Consider the following 13,618-nt stretch of genomic DNA (forward strand, 5'->3'; position numbering starts at 1 on the left):
GTATATACATATGAAATATATATGAAATACTCGAGTTGGTGAATTCTAGCTGTAAATATACTCCTCCCCTCTTAACCACGCGCCCAACCAAACTGACTAATTTGTTAAATGCGTGTACAATGGAGGTGCTACTGTACTTGGCTTTATGAGGGAGATGGGAGGCTCAGGAAGATTGGAGGGACGTGTCCCAAAATAGCTTCCAGGGGCTAAATAGAAATAGTTCCACTGATGAGGTCAGGGGGCATGACGGTGTCCAAAATTGGTGAGCTTAACGTGCAAAATATAGTGTGAGAGATGTTCACTCCCGCAGAGGGGAGGGGGGCAACAGCGAGCATTCCTGGCATTACGGCCACCCGACAAACAATCCCAACTTTATCCATCGCGTTGGCAGGCTGAATGGCTGTATATAGCTAGAATTCACTGAAAGTCAAGTATTTCATATATATATATATATATATATATTGTATATATATATGAAATATATATGAAATACTCGAGTTGGTGAATTCTAGCTGTAAATATACTCCTCCCCTCTTAACCACGCGCCCAACCACGCCCCCCGCCCCACCCCCACCCCCACCCCCGACCACGCCCCACTCCACCCCCCACCTCCCGGAATCGGAGGTCTCACGGTTGGCAAGTATGCCATTTTGTGTTTAGTTACATGCTATTTTCCGTTAACCTCTGCTAGTCATTAGCTATTTTTATTTTAGTTACATGCTATTAACGTTAAAATTTGCAAAGTAATATTGATTACTTTATTCTACATAGGAAATCACGGCACAATTTAGACTGCGATGCTGTGTAGAAGATGGAAAAGTGACATAAAATGCGCATATCTGCATGCGCCGGATCCGAACCGTTGACCAAATGATGACTTCACACTCACTATGATCTGGTTTTTACCATTTAGCTCACACTTAAGACATATTTTTAAGAACGGATCCAATGCAAGCGTGTCAACTGGCTGTTGCAGCAATTTACATGACAGTGATCGCGTTGTGCACAGCAAAGTAATGTTCATATGTGACAATCATGAAGTGAGAGCACAGCGACGCCTACAAATAGAAATAGGTGTATCCATGCACACTGGCTTGGTGTAAGAATAAATTACATTCATTGTCAAACGCGGAAGTGAAGCTATCAGCTGTTTGAGCGTCTTGTCTTTATGTAATACACCATCCAAACTCACACCTTTGGAGCTTCCATTTTTATATATTTCCTCTTTTCCGAATATGCAACTCGATTGGCAATAATTTGTTATCAAGCATCTGTCTTGTTTCCTTCTTCCGCAGTAAGAAAGATGTAGGAGTGTTAATTGTGCACTGAGAGGCAAAGATGTGGGTGCGGCTTTGCAGCTGAGAGGCCTTGGATTGACTTTCTTTAAATATTCATCCTTACACTTGGCAAGAGATTTAGCGCTCGCTTTGGATTCAGGATTTAAGATTTAAATTTAAGATTTGAATTCAAAATTGAGATTTAAGATTTAGATTTAACAATTCAGATTTAGATTTGACATTTAGGTTTAGATTCAACATTTAGCACTCACATTTTGACCCAATATTTAGATTTAACATTTAGGTTTAGATTTAAGATTGAAAATTTAAAGTCAATATCTAATTTAAACCTAAATGTGATGAAAATAAACTGAAAGTGAGTAAAATGTGAGAAAAGTGAGCTAAATGTGAGTAATATATTTGCTCGAAAAATGAAAAACCTTTTACATTTGTCACCCAATACCACTGTGGCAATTGTTAATTTGTTAATAAACAAGACACAGTTGTGAACATCGACATGCTTTTTTTGTGCACACATGCAAAAATTATGCATTGATGTTTAGTAAATGATTGAGTTGTCCTGTTGTTGCCATTTCATGCTCTGTGCCATTATGCAATGCACAGGAGTTCTGTAGCAACAAAATAGAGCAAACAATTCGTCAAGCAGTTGTTCAGCACTAGTCCAACACATTGCACAGAAACAAAGCAGCTTTCCTGCTGTCTATGTGACGGGCATCCAGATAAACAGAAGATAAGTATCTGTGAAACCAAACATGTAGGAAGGTTTCTCTCATACACTGCCAGACAACATTTATGGAATACTTTCAGTTAAATGCCACTACAGAACATAAGAAGGGCGGATCTGTGACAAAGTGTAGTGACAATAGAAACCAAACACACACATAAACACACACACACACACAGAGCGAGAGCAGACAGCAGGTTTAACAGACTTACAGATGGTGAGCAGTCAATCAGTGTGACCCTGTGGTCAAAATGCTACTCGGCCTCGTCTTCCTCTGCTTCGTCTCTCCAGGTATGTTGTCATGGTGCGGTACAAAGGTGACAGACTTTTTAAATTGATGGCTATATTTGCACTGGTAATTATCAAACCCTAATTGGAAATTCTAAGTTTATATATTTAAAGTTGTTTGCAATTAACGAACTAAACTAAGAATTATTCTAAGAGTTTAGTACATCTATTTTTCCAATCAGTTACTTACATTCTAAGTTTGTATATTTTACAAATAAATATTTATTTACATTTGGGGGTTGAATTATTTCTCTGTATGGTGCATGGATTTGGATTATCAAAATAATATGAACTAGAAAATTCCCACAGAAATTTTGACTGGCCTGCCATCTGTGCTGTGAACTTCTGACCGAGGGTTGATTGAAGCTAAAAAGCTAGCATTAAAGGCGAGCATGCAACTGTCTGCTCGTGATAATGCATATTTCAAGATAGAGAAAGGTTTCTAAAATCCGTGAATTTCAGTTTCAGGTTTAAAGGATCAAAATTAGCTGAAATGCAAGCATACAATGTTAGCATGCTACTGTTAACATGATAACATGGGAAAAGTTAGCGTACTTCTAAGATGGCACCAAGTATTAAAGTCTGTGACTTTTAGGTTTAAATAAATACAATTAGTTAAAATACTAGCATCAATGCTAATGTAGAATGCTAATGTTAGCATCAATTGCCCCCATTGGCCCTATTTGGACTTTATCAGCAAATTCTCAAAGTTTGTTGCTGATCTAGTAAAGCATGCAGATAATATAGCTACTATGGACGATTTTAATAGTCATATGAATACCCCGTCAGACACTCTGTGCGTGGCGCTCCAGACTAATTGATAGCTGTGGTCTTACACAAATAAGACATGAACTCACGCATCGCAACGGTAATACAATAGACACCTTTTCTGGGGTGTCACCAGATCTAAAACTTAGGTACTCCCTTAAACTAAAGTAATGTCCAATCACTACCTCATAAAATTCGAAGTTCTGTCAACAAGCTATGAATAACCAACGCTTTAGTGGCCCTAACAACTATGACTCTCACTGGCCTACTGTCCTCGGCAATGGCACCATTCCCATTCCCAAATTATGTGGGCTCTATCGATGACCTCAATAACAACTAGGGATGTACACCAAGTACCGGTATTTTTAGGTACCGGTTCCTACTTGGGTCGGTCCAAGCGGGCCGTGAAACTTCTGGACTAATGATAGTGCTATCAATACTTTTTTATCAAGCTGACCGTCGTAATTATGACAAGTGCGCGCTAAAACGTTCATGCACAAAGCATAAAAAAAAAGACACAGCGGAACAGCCAATTGGAGCCAACCTTTTCACGCCTCACTTCTGGGTACGCAAATGTAAACAGCGTGTCATCGGCATTGTAGATGGAATCAATTTTCACTAAAGACAGACTCTAAATGCGGATAAGTCACAGAAATTGACGTAACGTGACTGAGATGCTGTCATTGAGAGAAAAAAGGGAGACATATTTACCGCACACTTGACAAACACTCACCTCCATGGAGCCGTGCCAGCCAGGGGGCAGCTCTTTATACACAGCCCTGCACGGTGCATCCTTCTGGGGCCATTTCTGTGCTTGCCTCCGGGACACACGGCCACCTCAAACTACCAAACTAACTCTAAAAATACAGAGGTAAATATTTCCCAAATGACTTCTATGTGTCAGGTGATATGTTTCTTTTGCAAATATGATGACTACTTGTCGCCATAAAGCTATGTGGAAAAACACCTGCTACCAAAGCAGCCAGCTGTGGACGCGACCACCGATTAAACATCTTCATTGGTCAGTTGCTGATAACTTGACAACTTCTAATACTATAGTTGGAGCACCAGTGTTGAAACAATAACGGATGCATCTTTCTTTGACTTGAAAATATGTCAACTCAAATGTATTGGTACGTTGTTATTGTGCTTTTTCATATTTAATTTCCTTTTGTATTCACTTAGAACGTTAATAAAACGTTGAACTTATCCCTAGCTTATTTGTGTTTTAGCACAGATGCTATAAAACTAGAAGGTTAAAAACAATGTCAAAAATTGTGATAATGTTTGAGATCGGATGATTATTTTTCCATATCGCCCAGCCCTATAAGGATGTGATAATCAGCTTGGAATAATCACAAATAAGGAAGCAGCACCGCACAAAAGTGTGTAGCGCAACAATATTTCTACCTCATAAGAACCTCAAAGTCCAGTGTCAAGCGATCCAGTAACCCACAGACCAATATTATCCATCCATCCATCCATTTCCTACCGCTTGTCCCTTTTGGGGTCGCGGGGGGTGCTGGAGCCTATCTCAGCTGCATTCGGGCGGAAGGCGGGGTAAACCCTGGACAAGTCGCCACCTCATCACAGGGCCAACACAGATAGACAGACAACATTCACACTCACATTCACACACTAGGGTCAATTTAGTGTTGCCAATCAACCTATCCCCAGGTGCATGTCTTTAGAGGTGGGAGGAAGCCGGAGTACCCGGAGGGAACCCACGCAGTCACGGGGAGAACATGCAAACTCCACACATTAATCCACTCAAAAAAGTGAAAAATTGAAGGAATATAATAATCCATAAAGTTGCTCAAATGCAAGAAAGCATTGACTGACAGGTCTATAGTCGCCACGTTTTTGTGGCATTAAAACTATGGCGTCACATTAGTACCAAAAATCCAAGCGCGTAAAAAACTGTTCAGGATGTTCCAAGTTACCTAACACACTCAGGTAACTTGGAACATCCTGAACACATTGTATAGAGGCGAACCCAGGACACTCGGCTACAATAATAATACATTTTTATTTATAAAGCAGTTTTCATACATTTAAAATGCAGCTCAAAGTGCTTTACATAGTTAAAAACAAAATAAGAAATAACACCCACACCCCATGAAGACAGTCAAACATGTACATAAAAATAAACAAACAACAACAACAATAATAATAACAACACAATGACAATAGCCAATCACAGGAGCCCTCTGGACGTGGAGATCCAGAGGGCTTTTTGAGGAAACACTAGATGATCAAATAAATGGATTACAAATAATTAAAATACACATCAGGTAAAAGTCCAAAAATAATATGAAATAAGATAAGATATAATCAAACATAGAAATAAACTACAATATGAAAAACTATAAAATAAAATAAAATACAATAAAAACTGAAATATAAATATAATAAGACCATATAAAAATAGGCTAAGATATGATAAAACATAAAAATAAGCTAAGATATGACAAAACATAAAAATAACTAATACCAATAGAATAATCCTGCACATTGGGCCTAATATTTGTGTAGTAAAGTGGTTTTTGAAATCGAGCAATGTAATCTGAAAGATGTTTAAAATATCAACAATTAATGTTAATATTTTTGAAACAATATACTTCTCATAACATGAGTATCTGTGTGCATGAGAGAGTGTAAAGAAAAGCATTGCTATAGTTTCACTTCATCTGCCTTTTTTTTACAACCTTACAACCAAACTTGAAGTTGTATTTTTTAAAAAAATGTTTCCCAAAGCCAATCATTAAGAAGGGGCGGTCTAAGCATGCCCGCCCCCAAAGTACCAAAATGAAACATGACAGCGCACAGACCGAGACAGCGCGCGCGCAGAAAGGCACCGCGTGCGCGCAGAAAGGCACCACGCGCGCGCAAAAGGGTGTCGCGCGCGCGCACGAAGTGGAGAATCAGCGCGCGATAACAGTTTTTACGCGCTTGGATTTTTGGTACTAACGTGACGCCATATAAAACACACCTTGCTCAACTGCACACTCACCTAATATGCTAATTGATTGTATTGATCTATATTATATATTTGATGTGATATAAACTATGGTGTGATGTAAAAGGTTTGTGCTCTCATAAATATTATTTCAAGCAGAGTGTAATTGTAATGAATAGAAACAGTGATGGATTTGTGTGTTCTTTACAAGATGACACTGTGCACTGCAAAACATATTTGACTTGTTTAAGACTTAAAAAGCAGGTGTTGATAAAAAACTTCCCTGCTGTTACATGTTACATAATGTTAATATCTTGTTCCAATAAAAATGTTAATAAAAATGCATTTTTTAACACCAATTACATATAGTACCGGTAAGAGTACCGATAAATACCGGTATCGATAAGGAATATTAATAAGGGTATCGTATCGATAAAATACTAACGATATACATTCCTACTAAAACTTTAACAATGCTCTGTGCAACGCCATTGATAGTATAACACAGCTAAAGCTAAACAAGCCTCTTAAAAGGCCTAGCCCCTGGTTCACAGAAGAAACCAGAGCTTTTAAACTACCATGTAGAAAGCTGGAACACAAATGGCGTGCGACCAAAGTTGAGGTTTTCTATCAAGCGTAAAGTGATAATTTAACTTACAAACACCCTCTTAGCTTAGTTTAAACTAATTATTATTTTGATTTCATCCGCCGCACTAAAAACGATCCTAAATATTTGTTTAATACAGTAGAAGTGCTAACCCAACAAGGGACTTCTCCCAGTAGCTCCGCCTACTCGGCTGATGACTTTATGCAATTCCTTACAAAGAAAATTAAGCTAGTTAGAAATTAGATCAAAGATAACACATCACAGCTCCAATTCGTTTCAATAAACACAAATATGAATGTATGTACTACGGAAAATGCTCTCCAAAATAATCTCTCTCACTTAGAAGAAATAACATTAGTGGAACTCTTGCAACTCGTAAATGGGACAAAACAAACATCATGATTATTTGACCCACCTCCTAGGAAACTTATCAAGGAGCTGTTTGTAATATTGGGATCATCAGTGCTAAATTGTATTAACTTAATCACTTTCTGTAGTCCTGGGTTCAATCCCGGGCTCTGGATCTTTCTGTGTGGAGTTTGCATGTTCTCCCCGTGACTGCGTGGGTTCTCCGGCTTCCTCCAACCGCCAAAATTTAGTGATTGGCAACACTAAATTGGCTCTAGTGTGTGAATGTGAGTGTGAATGTTGTCTGTCTATCTGTGTTGGCCCTGTGATGAGGTGGCGACTTGTCCAGGGTGTACCCCGCCTTCCGCCTGAATGCAGCTGAGATAGGCTCCAGCACTCCCCGCGACCCCAAAAGGGACAAGCGGTAGAAAATGGATGGATGGACTTTCCTCTGGTACTGTTCCCCAGCCATTCAAAACAGTGGTTATTCATCCTCTGCTCAAAAGACTTAACTTTGATTCTGACCTCCTGCTAAACTACCGGCCGATGTCGTATCTCCCCTTTATTTCTAAAATCCTCGAAAAAAATTGTTGCACAGCAGCTAAATGAACACTTAGCATCTAACGATCTCTGTGAACCTTTTCAGTTTAAATAACTCCACAAAAGTGACTAATGATCTTTTGCTAACTATGGATGCTGATGCATCATCCATGTCGCTGCTACTTGCTTGCAATACCGTCGATCATAACATTCTACAAAACCCAAAACCAGTGAAATTGACACGTTGTGTGAATCGTAAATAAAAACAGAATACAATGATTTGCAAATCCCTTTAAACTTATATTCAATTGAATACAATGCAAAGACAAGATTCTTAACGTTCAATCTGATAAACTTTGTTATTTTTTGCAAATATTAGCTAATTTGGAATTTCATGCCTGCAACATGTTTCACAAAAGCTGGCACCAGTGGCAAAAAAGACTGAGAAAGTTGAGGAATGCTCATCAAACACTTATTTGGAACATCCCACAGGTGAACAGGCTAATTGGGAACAGGTGGGTGCCATGATTGGGTATAAAAGCAACTTCCATGAAAGGCTCAGTCATTCACAAACAAGGATGGGGTGAGGGTTATCACTTTGTGAACAAATGTGTGAGCAAATTGTCCAACCGTTTCAGAACAATATTTCTCAACGAGTTATTGCAAGGAATTCTGGGTATTATCTTCGACCCAACTCTCTCTGAGTCACACATTAAGAGTTTTACTAAAACGGCCTTCTTTCATCTCCGTAATATCGCTAAAATTCGTTCCATTTTGTCCACTAGCGACGCTGAGATCATTATTCATGCGTTCGTTACGTCTCGTCTCGATTACTGTAACGGATTATTTTTGGGTCTCCCTATGTCTAGCATTAAAAGATTACAGTTGGTACAAAATGCGGCTGCTAGACTCTTGACAAGAACAAGAAAGTTTAATCATATTACGCCTATACTGGCTCACCTGCACTGGCTTCCTGTGCACCTAAGATGCGACTTTAAGGTTTTACTACTTACGTATAAAATACTACACGGTCTAGCTCCATCCTATCTTGCCGATTGTGTTGTACCATATGTCCCGACAAGAAATCTGCGTTCAAAGAACTCCGGCTTATTAGTGATTCCCAGAGCCCAAAAAAGTCTGCGGGCTATAGAGCGTTTGCTATTCGGGCTCCAGTACTATGGAATGCCCTCCCGGTAACAGTTAGAGATGCTACCTCAGTAGAAGCATTTAAGTCCCATCTTAAAACTCATTTGTATACTCTAGCCTTTAAATAGACCCCCCCTTTTTTAGACCAGTTGATCTGCCGTTTCTTTTCTTCTCTCCTCTTCTCCCCTGTCCCTTGCGAGGGGGAGTTGCACAGGTCCGGTGGCCATGGATGAAGTGCTGGCTGTCCAGAGTCGGGACCCGGGGTGGACCGCTCGCCTGTGCATCGGTTGGGGACATCTCTGCGCTGCTGACCCGTCTCCGCTCGGGATGGTCTCCTGCTGGCCCCACTATGGACTGGACTCTCACTAATATGTTAGATCCACTATGGACTGGACTTTCACAATACTATGTCAGACCCACTCGACATCCATTGCTTTCGGTTTCCCCTAGAGGGGTGGGGTTACCCACATATATCTCCAAGGTTTCTCATAGTCATTCACCGACGTCCCACTGGGGTGAGTTTTTCCTTGCCCTTATGTGGGCTCTGTACCGAGGATGTCGTTGTGGCTTGTGCAGTCCTTTGAGACACTTGTGATTTAGGGCTATATAAATAAACATTGATTGATTGAATTTAGGGATTTCACCATCTACGGTCCGTAATATCATCAAAATGTTCAGACAATCTGGAGAAATCACTGCACGTACGTGCAAGGCCGAAAACCAACATTGAATGCCCGTGACCTTCGATCCCTCAGCCGGTACTGCATCAAAAAGCGACATAAGTGTGTAAAGGATATCACCACATGGGCTCAGGAACACTTCAAAAAGCCAATGTCAGTAACTACAGTTTGTCGCTACATCTGTAAGTGGAAGTTAAAACAACAAAACAATTATACAAAGCGACTCGTTGAAAAATATCAGTATTAATTTCGACCCAACTCTCTCGTTTGAGTCACACATTAAGAGTGTTACTAAAACAGCCTTCTTTCATCTATGTAATATCGCTAGAATTTGTACCATTTCATCCACCAGCGACACTGAGATCATTATTCATGTGTTCGTTACGTCTCAATTACTGTAACATATTATTTTCGGGTCTCCCTATGTCAGAGGTAACATTTTCCAATGAGGCCCACTTAGAGAAAAATTTAAGGATGCGAGGGCCACTTTTATACATTTTGTATATGAAAAATACTCAAACCAAAACAACGTAGGTGAACATATGCTAACATTTCAAAAAAACTTGTACATCTTAGCTCTGTGTTATAGATAACAAAGCAATAAAATAATTCGTGATTATATTTGTATTTTTGTTAACTGTGCTCGAAAGTAAGCTTGTATTTACTAGTATTGCTATTATACCGTCAACTGAAAAGCTTTTGAGGGCTTTAGTACACTCAAAAACATATCATGTCTCACAAGATGTTTGTACACTTTTTCATCATGACAGGACACACGGAAATAATCAAAGACCTCATACAGTAAGACGCTCAGGTTGTCGGCCATTTTGGTTTTCAGGTCCCATTTTGGGGGATTTGGTCCCGTTTAATTTTTCATAGTTTTTTGTTCTAATTTGTGACCTGTTTAGTTTGTCTATAGAATGTGTCGAGGGCCAATAAAAACCAAGCTGCAAGCCGCAAATGGCCACCGGGCCGCACTTTGGACACCCCTGCCCTATGTCTAGAATTCAAAGATTACAGTTGGTACAAAATGTGGCTGCTAGACTTTTGACAAGAACAAGAAAGTTTGATCATATTACGCCTATACTGGCTCACTTGCACTGGCTTCCTGTGCACTTAAGATGTGACTTTAAGGTTTTAATACTCACGTATAAAATACTAAAGGGTCTAGCTCCATCTTATCTTGCTGATTGTATTGTACCATATGTCCCGTCCAGAAATCTAAAAACTCCGGCTTAATAGTGATTCCCAGAGCCCCAAAAAAGTCTGCAGGCTTTAGAGCGTTTTCTATTCGGGCTCCAGTACTCTGGAAGGCCCTACTAGTAACAGTTAGATATGCTACTTCAGCAGAAGCATTCAAGTCCCATCTTAAAACTCATTTATATACTCTAGCCCAGGGGTGGGCAATTAATTTTCACCGGGGGCCGCATAAGCAACCCGAGCACTGCTGGAGGGCCACACGACAATATTTCAATTAAATTTTGCTCAATATTATTTTTGATATACCGTAAGATAAATAATAATGATGATAATAATAATAATAATTAATAATAATAATAATTTAATTTAACCTAACTTAACTTTATACAAAAGCAGATTGCTTTTTATGGTCACTTTATCCTGCATTATCCAACATTTTTCCCCATCAGATTTGGACAACCATCTGTTGTTAAAAATAGTTTTTAATCATATTTATTTTATATTGTTTTTTATATTGGTTTTATATGTAATTGTTTTTTCTTTTTATTCAGTCATTGGTGGAGCTAAGGATAATATTTGAATATTGTTTGTAATATTGTTGTGCAGCACTTTGGAAACATTTTGTTGTTTAAATGTGCTATATAAATAAAGTGGATTGGATTGTCACACCTGCCAGCTTGTCCCAACACGCATTTACCTCTGTGAACAAGTCATTACCTGTGGTTGTCTCTTTAATTGAGTGCATCAGAGCTCTCATCCAAAGTTAGCGAAAAACAGTCCAAGTCTCCGGGCATTATCAGCGCAACAAAGTCCAATAAGCACTCCTTAATAAACTCTCCGTCAGAAAACGCCTTACTTTTTCTGGCGCTTTTGTGAGAAATGACGAAACTTGTCCTGACGGCTGCATCTCTGGGGGTGTGAAATATGGCACAAAGTCCTTGTTGGGTTTGCAGTTTTACCATCAACGCATCAGCCTCCCTTGCGCGCGCTTCATCAGACACATTCCGGTATTTTCCCTCGTGTTTCTTCGTGTAGTGGCGATTAAAATGATATTTAAACACAGCAACCTGTGTACCACACATTAAGCACACGGCTTTACCATTAATTTATGTAAAGAAATACTTGCCAGTCCAAAACACGCCATTCCTCATCAACTTTTCTTTTTTTAGCGTCTCATCACTTGTCTCTATGCACCTTCACTCACAGGTTCCCCCCGGACATACGGCATAAATAACACATTTCAAAATAAAAGCAGCACAGTTGTATTGCGCGCACGACATAGATGTTTTTTAAATTTTATTTTGTAATTTGTAATTGCGCCGTTCAATTCACTCACAATCGCACACGCGCATACGTCCACACGGAAGTAATACAAATAACGCTTTTCAAAACAAAAGCAGCACCGTTGTATTGCACACTCGACATAGATACTTTTTTAAATTTATTTTGTAATTTATGATTGGCCTCACGCGGGCCGGACAGGGATGCGCAAAGGGCCGGATGCGGCCCGCGGGCCGTACAATGCCCAGGTCTGCTCTAGCCTTTAAATAGACCCGGTTTAAGAACAGTTTATCTGCCGCTTCTCTTTTCTGTTCATATTGAATTGTTAACATTTTACAAGAATTGTACCATTTTTAAGGCTCAAAAAGGCACAAAAAAATGTTCTGATGAAAAACAAACACTTCATTTGATTTCATTAATCAGAATGTTCATGTCCCTTTATATCATTTGTCTCTTAGTGCTGTCGTTGAGCTGCTATGTGTGCACTTTTTCTCTCACCAATGACGAATGCAACGTCAACACGCAAGAATGTCAAGTACCACTGGACACGTGCATGACAGTCATTGACATTTTAGGTCAGATAAAATACGACACAAACACACTTTAGCATGTGTTTCAAAAACACTTTTAATTTTTGTGTTTGTTGTCGTCCAGGTCAAACAAAAGCCATCGTAAAGCAGTGTGCCAGCAAGGCCACCTGCAACGGAGCTGCTTCCACCGCGTTTGTTGATGAAAATGGAAACGGGAACGCGGTCAACTGCTGCAATAGTCACAACTTATGCAACTTCAGTGGGTCAGAGTCTGTTCATGCAAGAAGACTTGCCTTTGTGCTACTTGTACCTGCATGTGCGCTGTTATTGTGGTAATTATTAGAGGTGGGAATCTTTTGGCATCTCACGATTTGATTCAGAATCGATTCTCGATTCATTACTATTCTCGTAATATATCATTTGGTATATGAATTATAATAAAACCTTTGAAAACAGGTTACAGGTTAGAAAATCTTTCTTGGCTGCTGACCTACGACTAACAGTGTATGTGAAACCATCGCTGAATTTTTTTGGGGTTTTTTTTATTTGAAAAAAGAAAAAAAAAGAAAAAAGAAAGGATAGAAATTTACAAATCGATTGAGAACACCGAAATACAATACCAATAAAAGGAAATCAAAATGATCAAAACCTACAATATCAATAATGGTTGTTTAATGTAAAAATCGGTTCTTAGTTGTATATTAAAACATTAAAATAAAAAATATCTAACATTTATTTTATTTTTTTAAATTGATTCTTGAAAAGTACGAATCAATTTAGAATTGGAATAAATAAAAATTGCCATCTGGATGTTAATTTATTTTTTTGAGCACCCCTAGTAATTAGGCTGACTTTTCATGTCCCATTGTGTTGAAATCAATTTCCGTAAAAGTGCTTTGTATTGTACGTCACATCAGATATAATTGTGCGGAGTTGGCCCATTTCGGACTTTAATTTTGATTTTATAAGTTGCTAATGAAATTTAACCCGCCAAGGCCTCAAAGGTCACCACTAGTTATTGAAAATATAAACAGTGTGAATCTAAATTGACTTGAACATAGTCTTTCTAATGTAGTGGTTGTGGGCCTTGCAATTTTCACATTAACAATTTTACAATCATAAAAGGCAACTAAATCCCATACGGTTCCGGCTCTGATGCAGGAATTTTGCGGGATCCCCGTAGGAAAAAACGCTTGTGTTAGCGTCAACTGTGCAACGAGACACTTATACAGTCGTCCCTCGCTTCAAA

At 39.1% G+C, this 13,618-nt stretch overlaps 1 protein-coding gene across 1 annotated transcript; it reads left to right on the plus strand.

Moving 5' to 3' along the window:
• Positions 1 to 2,200: 2,200 nt before the first annotated feature.
• Positions 2,201 to 13,013, plus strand: LOC133660690 (prostate stem cell antigen-like). Its single transcript, XM_062064268.1, has 3 exons — positions 2,201 to 2,313; positions 12,298 to 12,414; positions 12,494 to 13,013. Exons 1-3 carry the CDS (start codon positions 2,274 to 2,276, stop codon positions 12,703 to 12,705), a joined length of 369 nt encoding a protein of 122 aa, XP_061920252.1. The 5' UTR covers positions 2,201 to 2,273; the 3' UTR covers positions 12,706 to 13,013.
• The last annotated feature ends 605 nt before the right edge of the window (positions 13,014 to 13,618 follow it).

Source organism: Entelurus aequoreus, linkage group LG11 (genome assembly GCF_033978785.1).
Source record: "Entelurus aequoreus isolate RoL-2023_Sb linkage group LG11, RoL_Eaeq_v1.1, whole genome shotgun sequence".
NCBI classification, from domain to species: Eukaryota; Metazoa; Chordata; class Actinopteri; order Syngnathiformes; family Syngnathidae; genus Entelurus; species Entelurus aequoreus.

What these genes read in the sequence shown, in the direction of transcription:
- LOC133660690 (XM_062064268.1), top strand. Translation starts at nt 2,274, where the DNA reads ATGCTACTCGGCCTCGTCTTCCTCTGCTTCGTCTCTCCAG. An exon ending in CCTCTGCTTCGTCTCTCCAG is followed by an intron (nt 2,314 to 12,297) that starts GTATGTTGTCAT and finishes TTTGTCTCTTAG; the next exon opens with TGCTGTCGTTGAGCTGCTAT. An exon ending in GACAGTCATTGACATTTTAG is followed by an intron (nt 12,415 to 12,493) that starts GTCAGATAAAAT and finishes GTTGTCGTCCAG; the next exon opens with GTCAAACAAAAGCCATCGTA.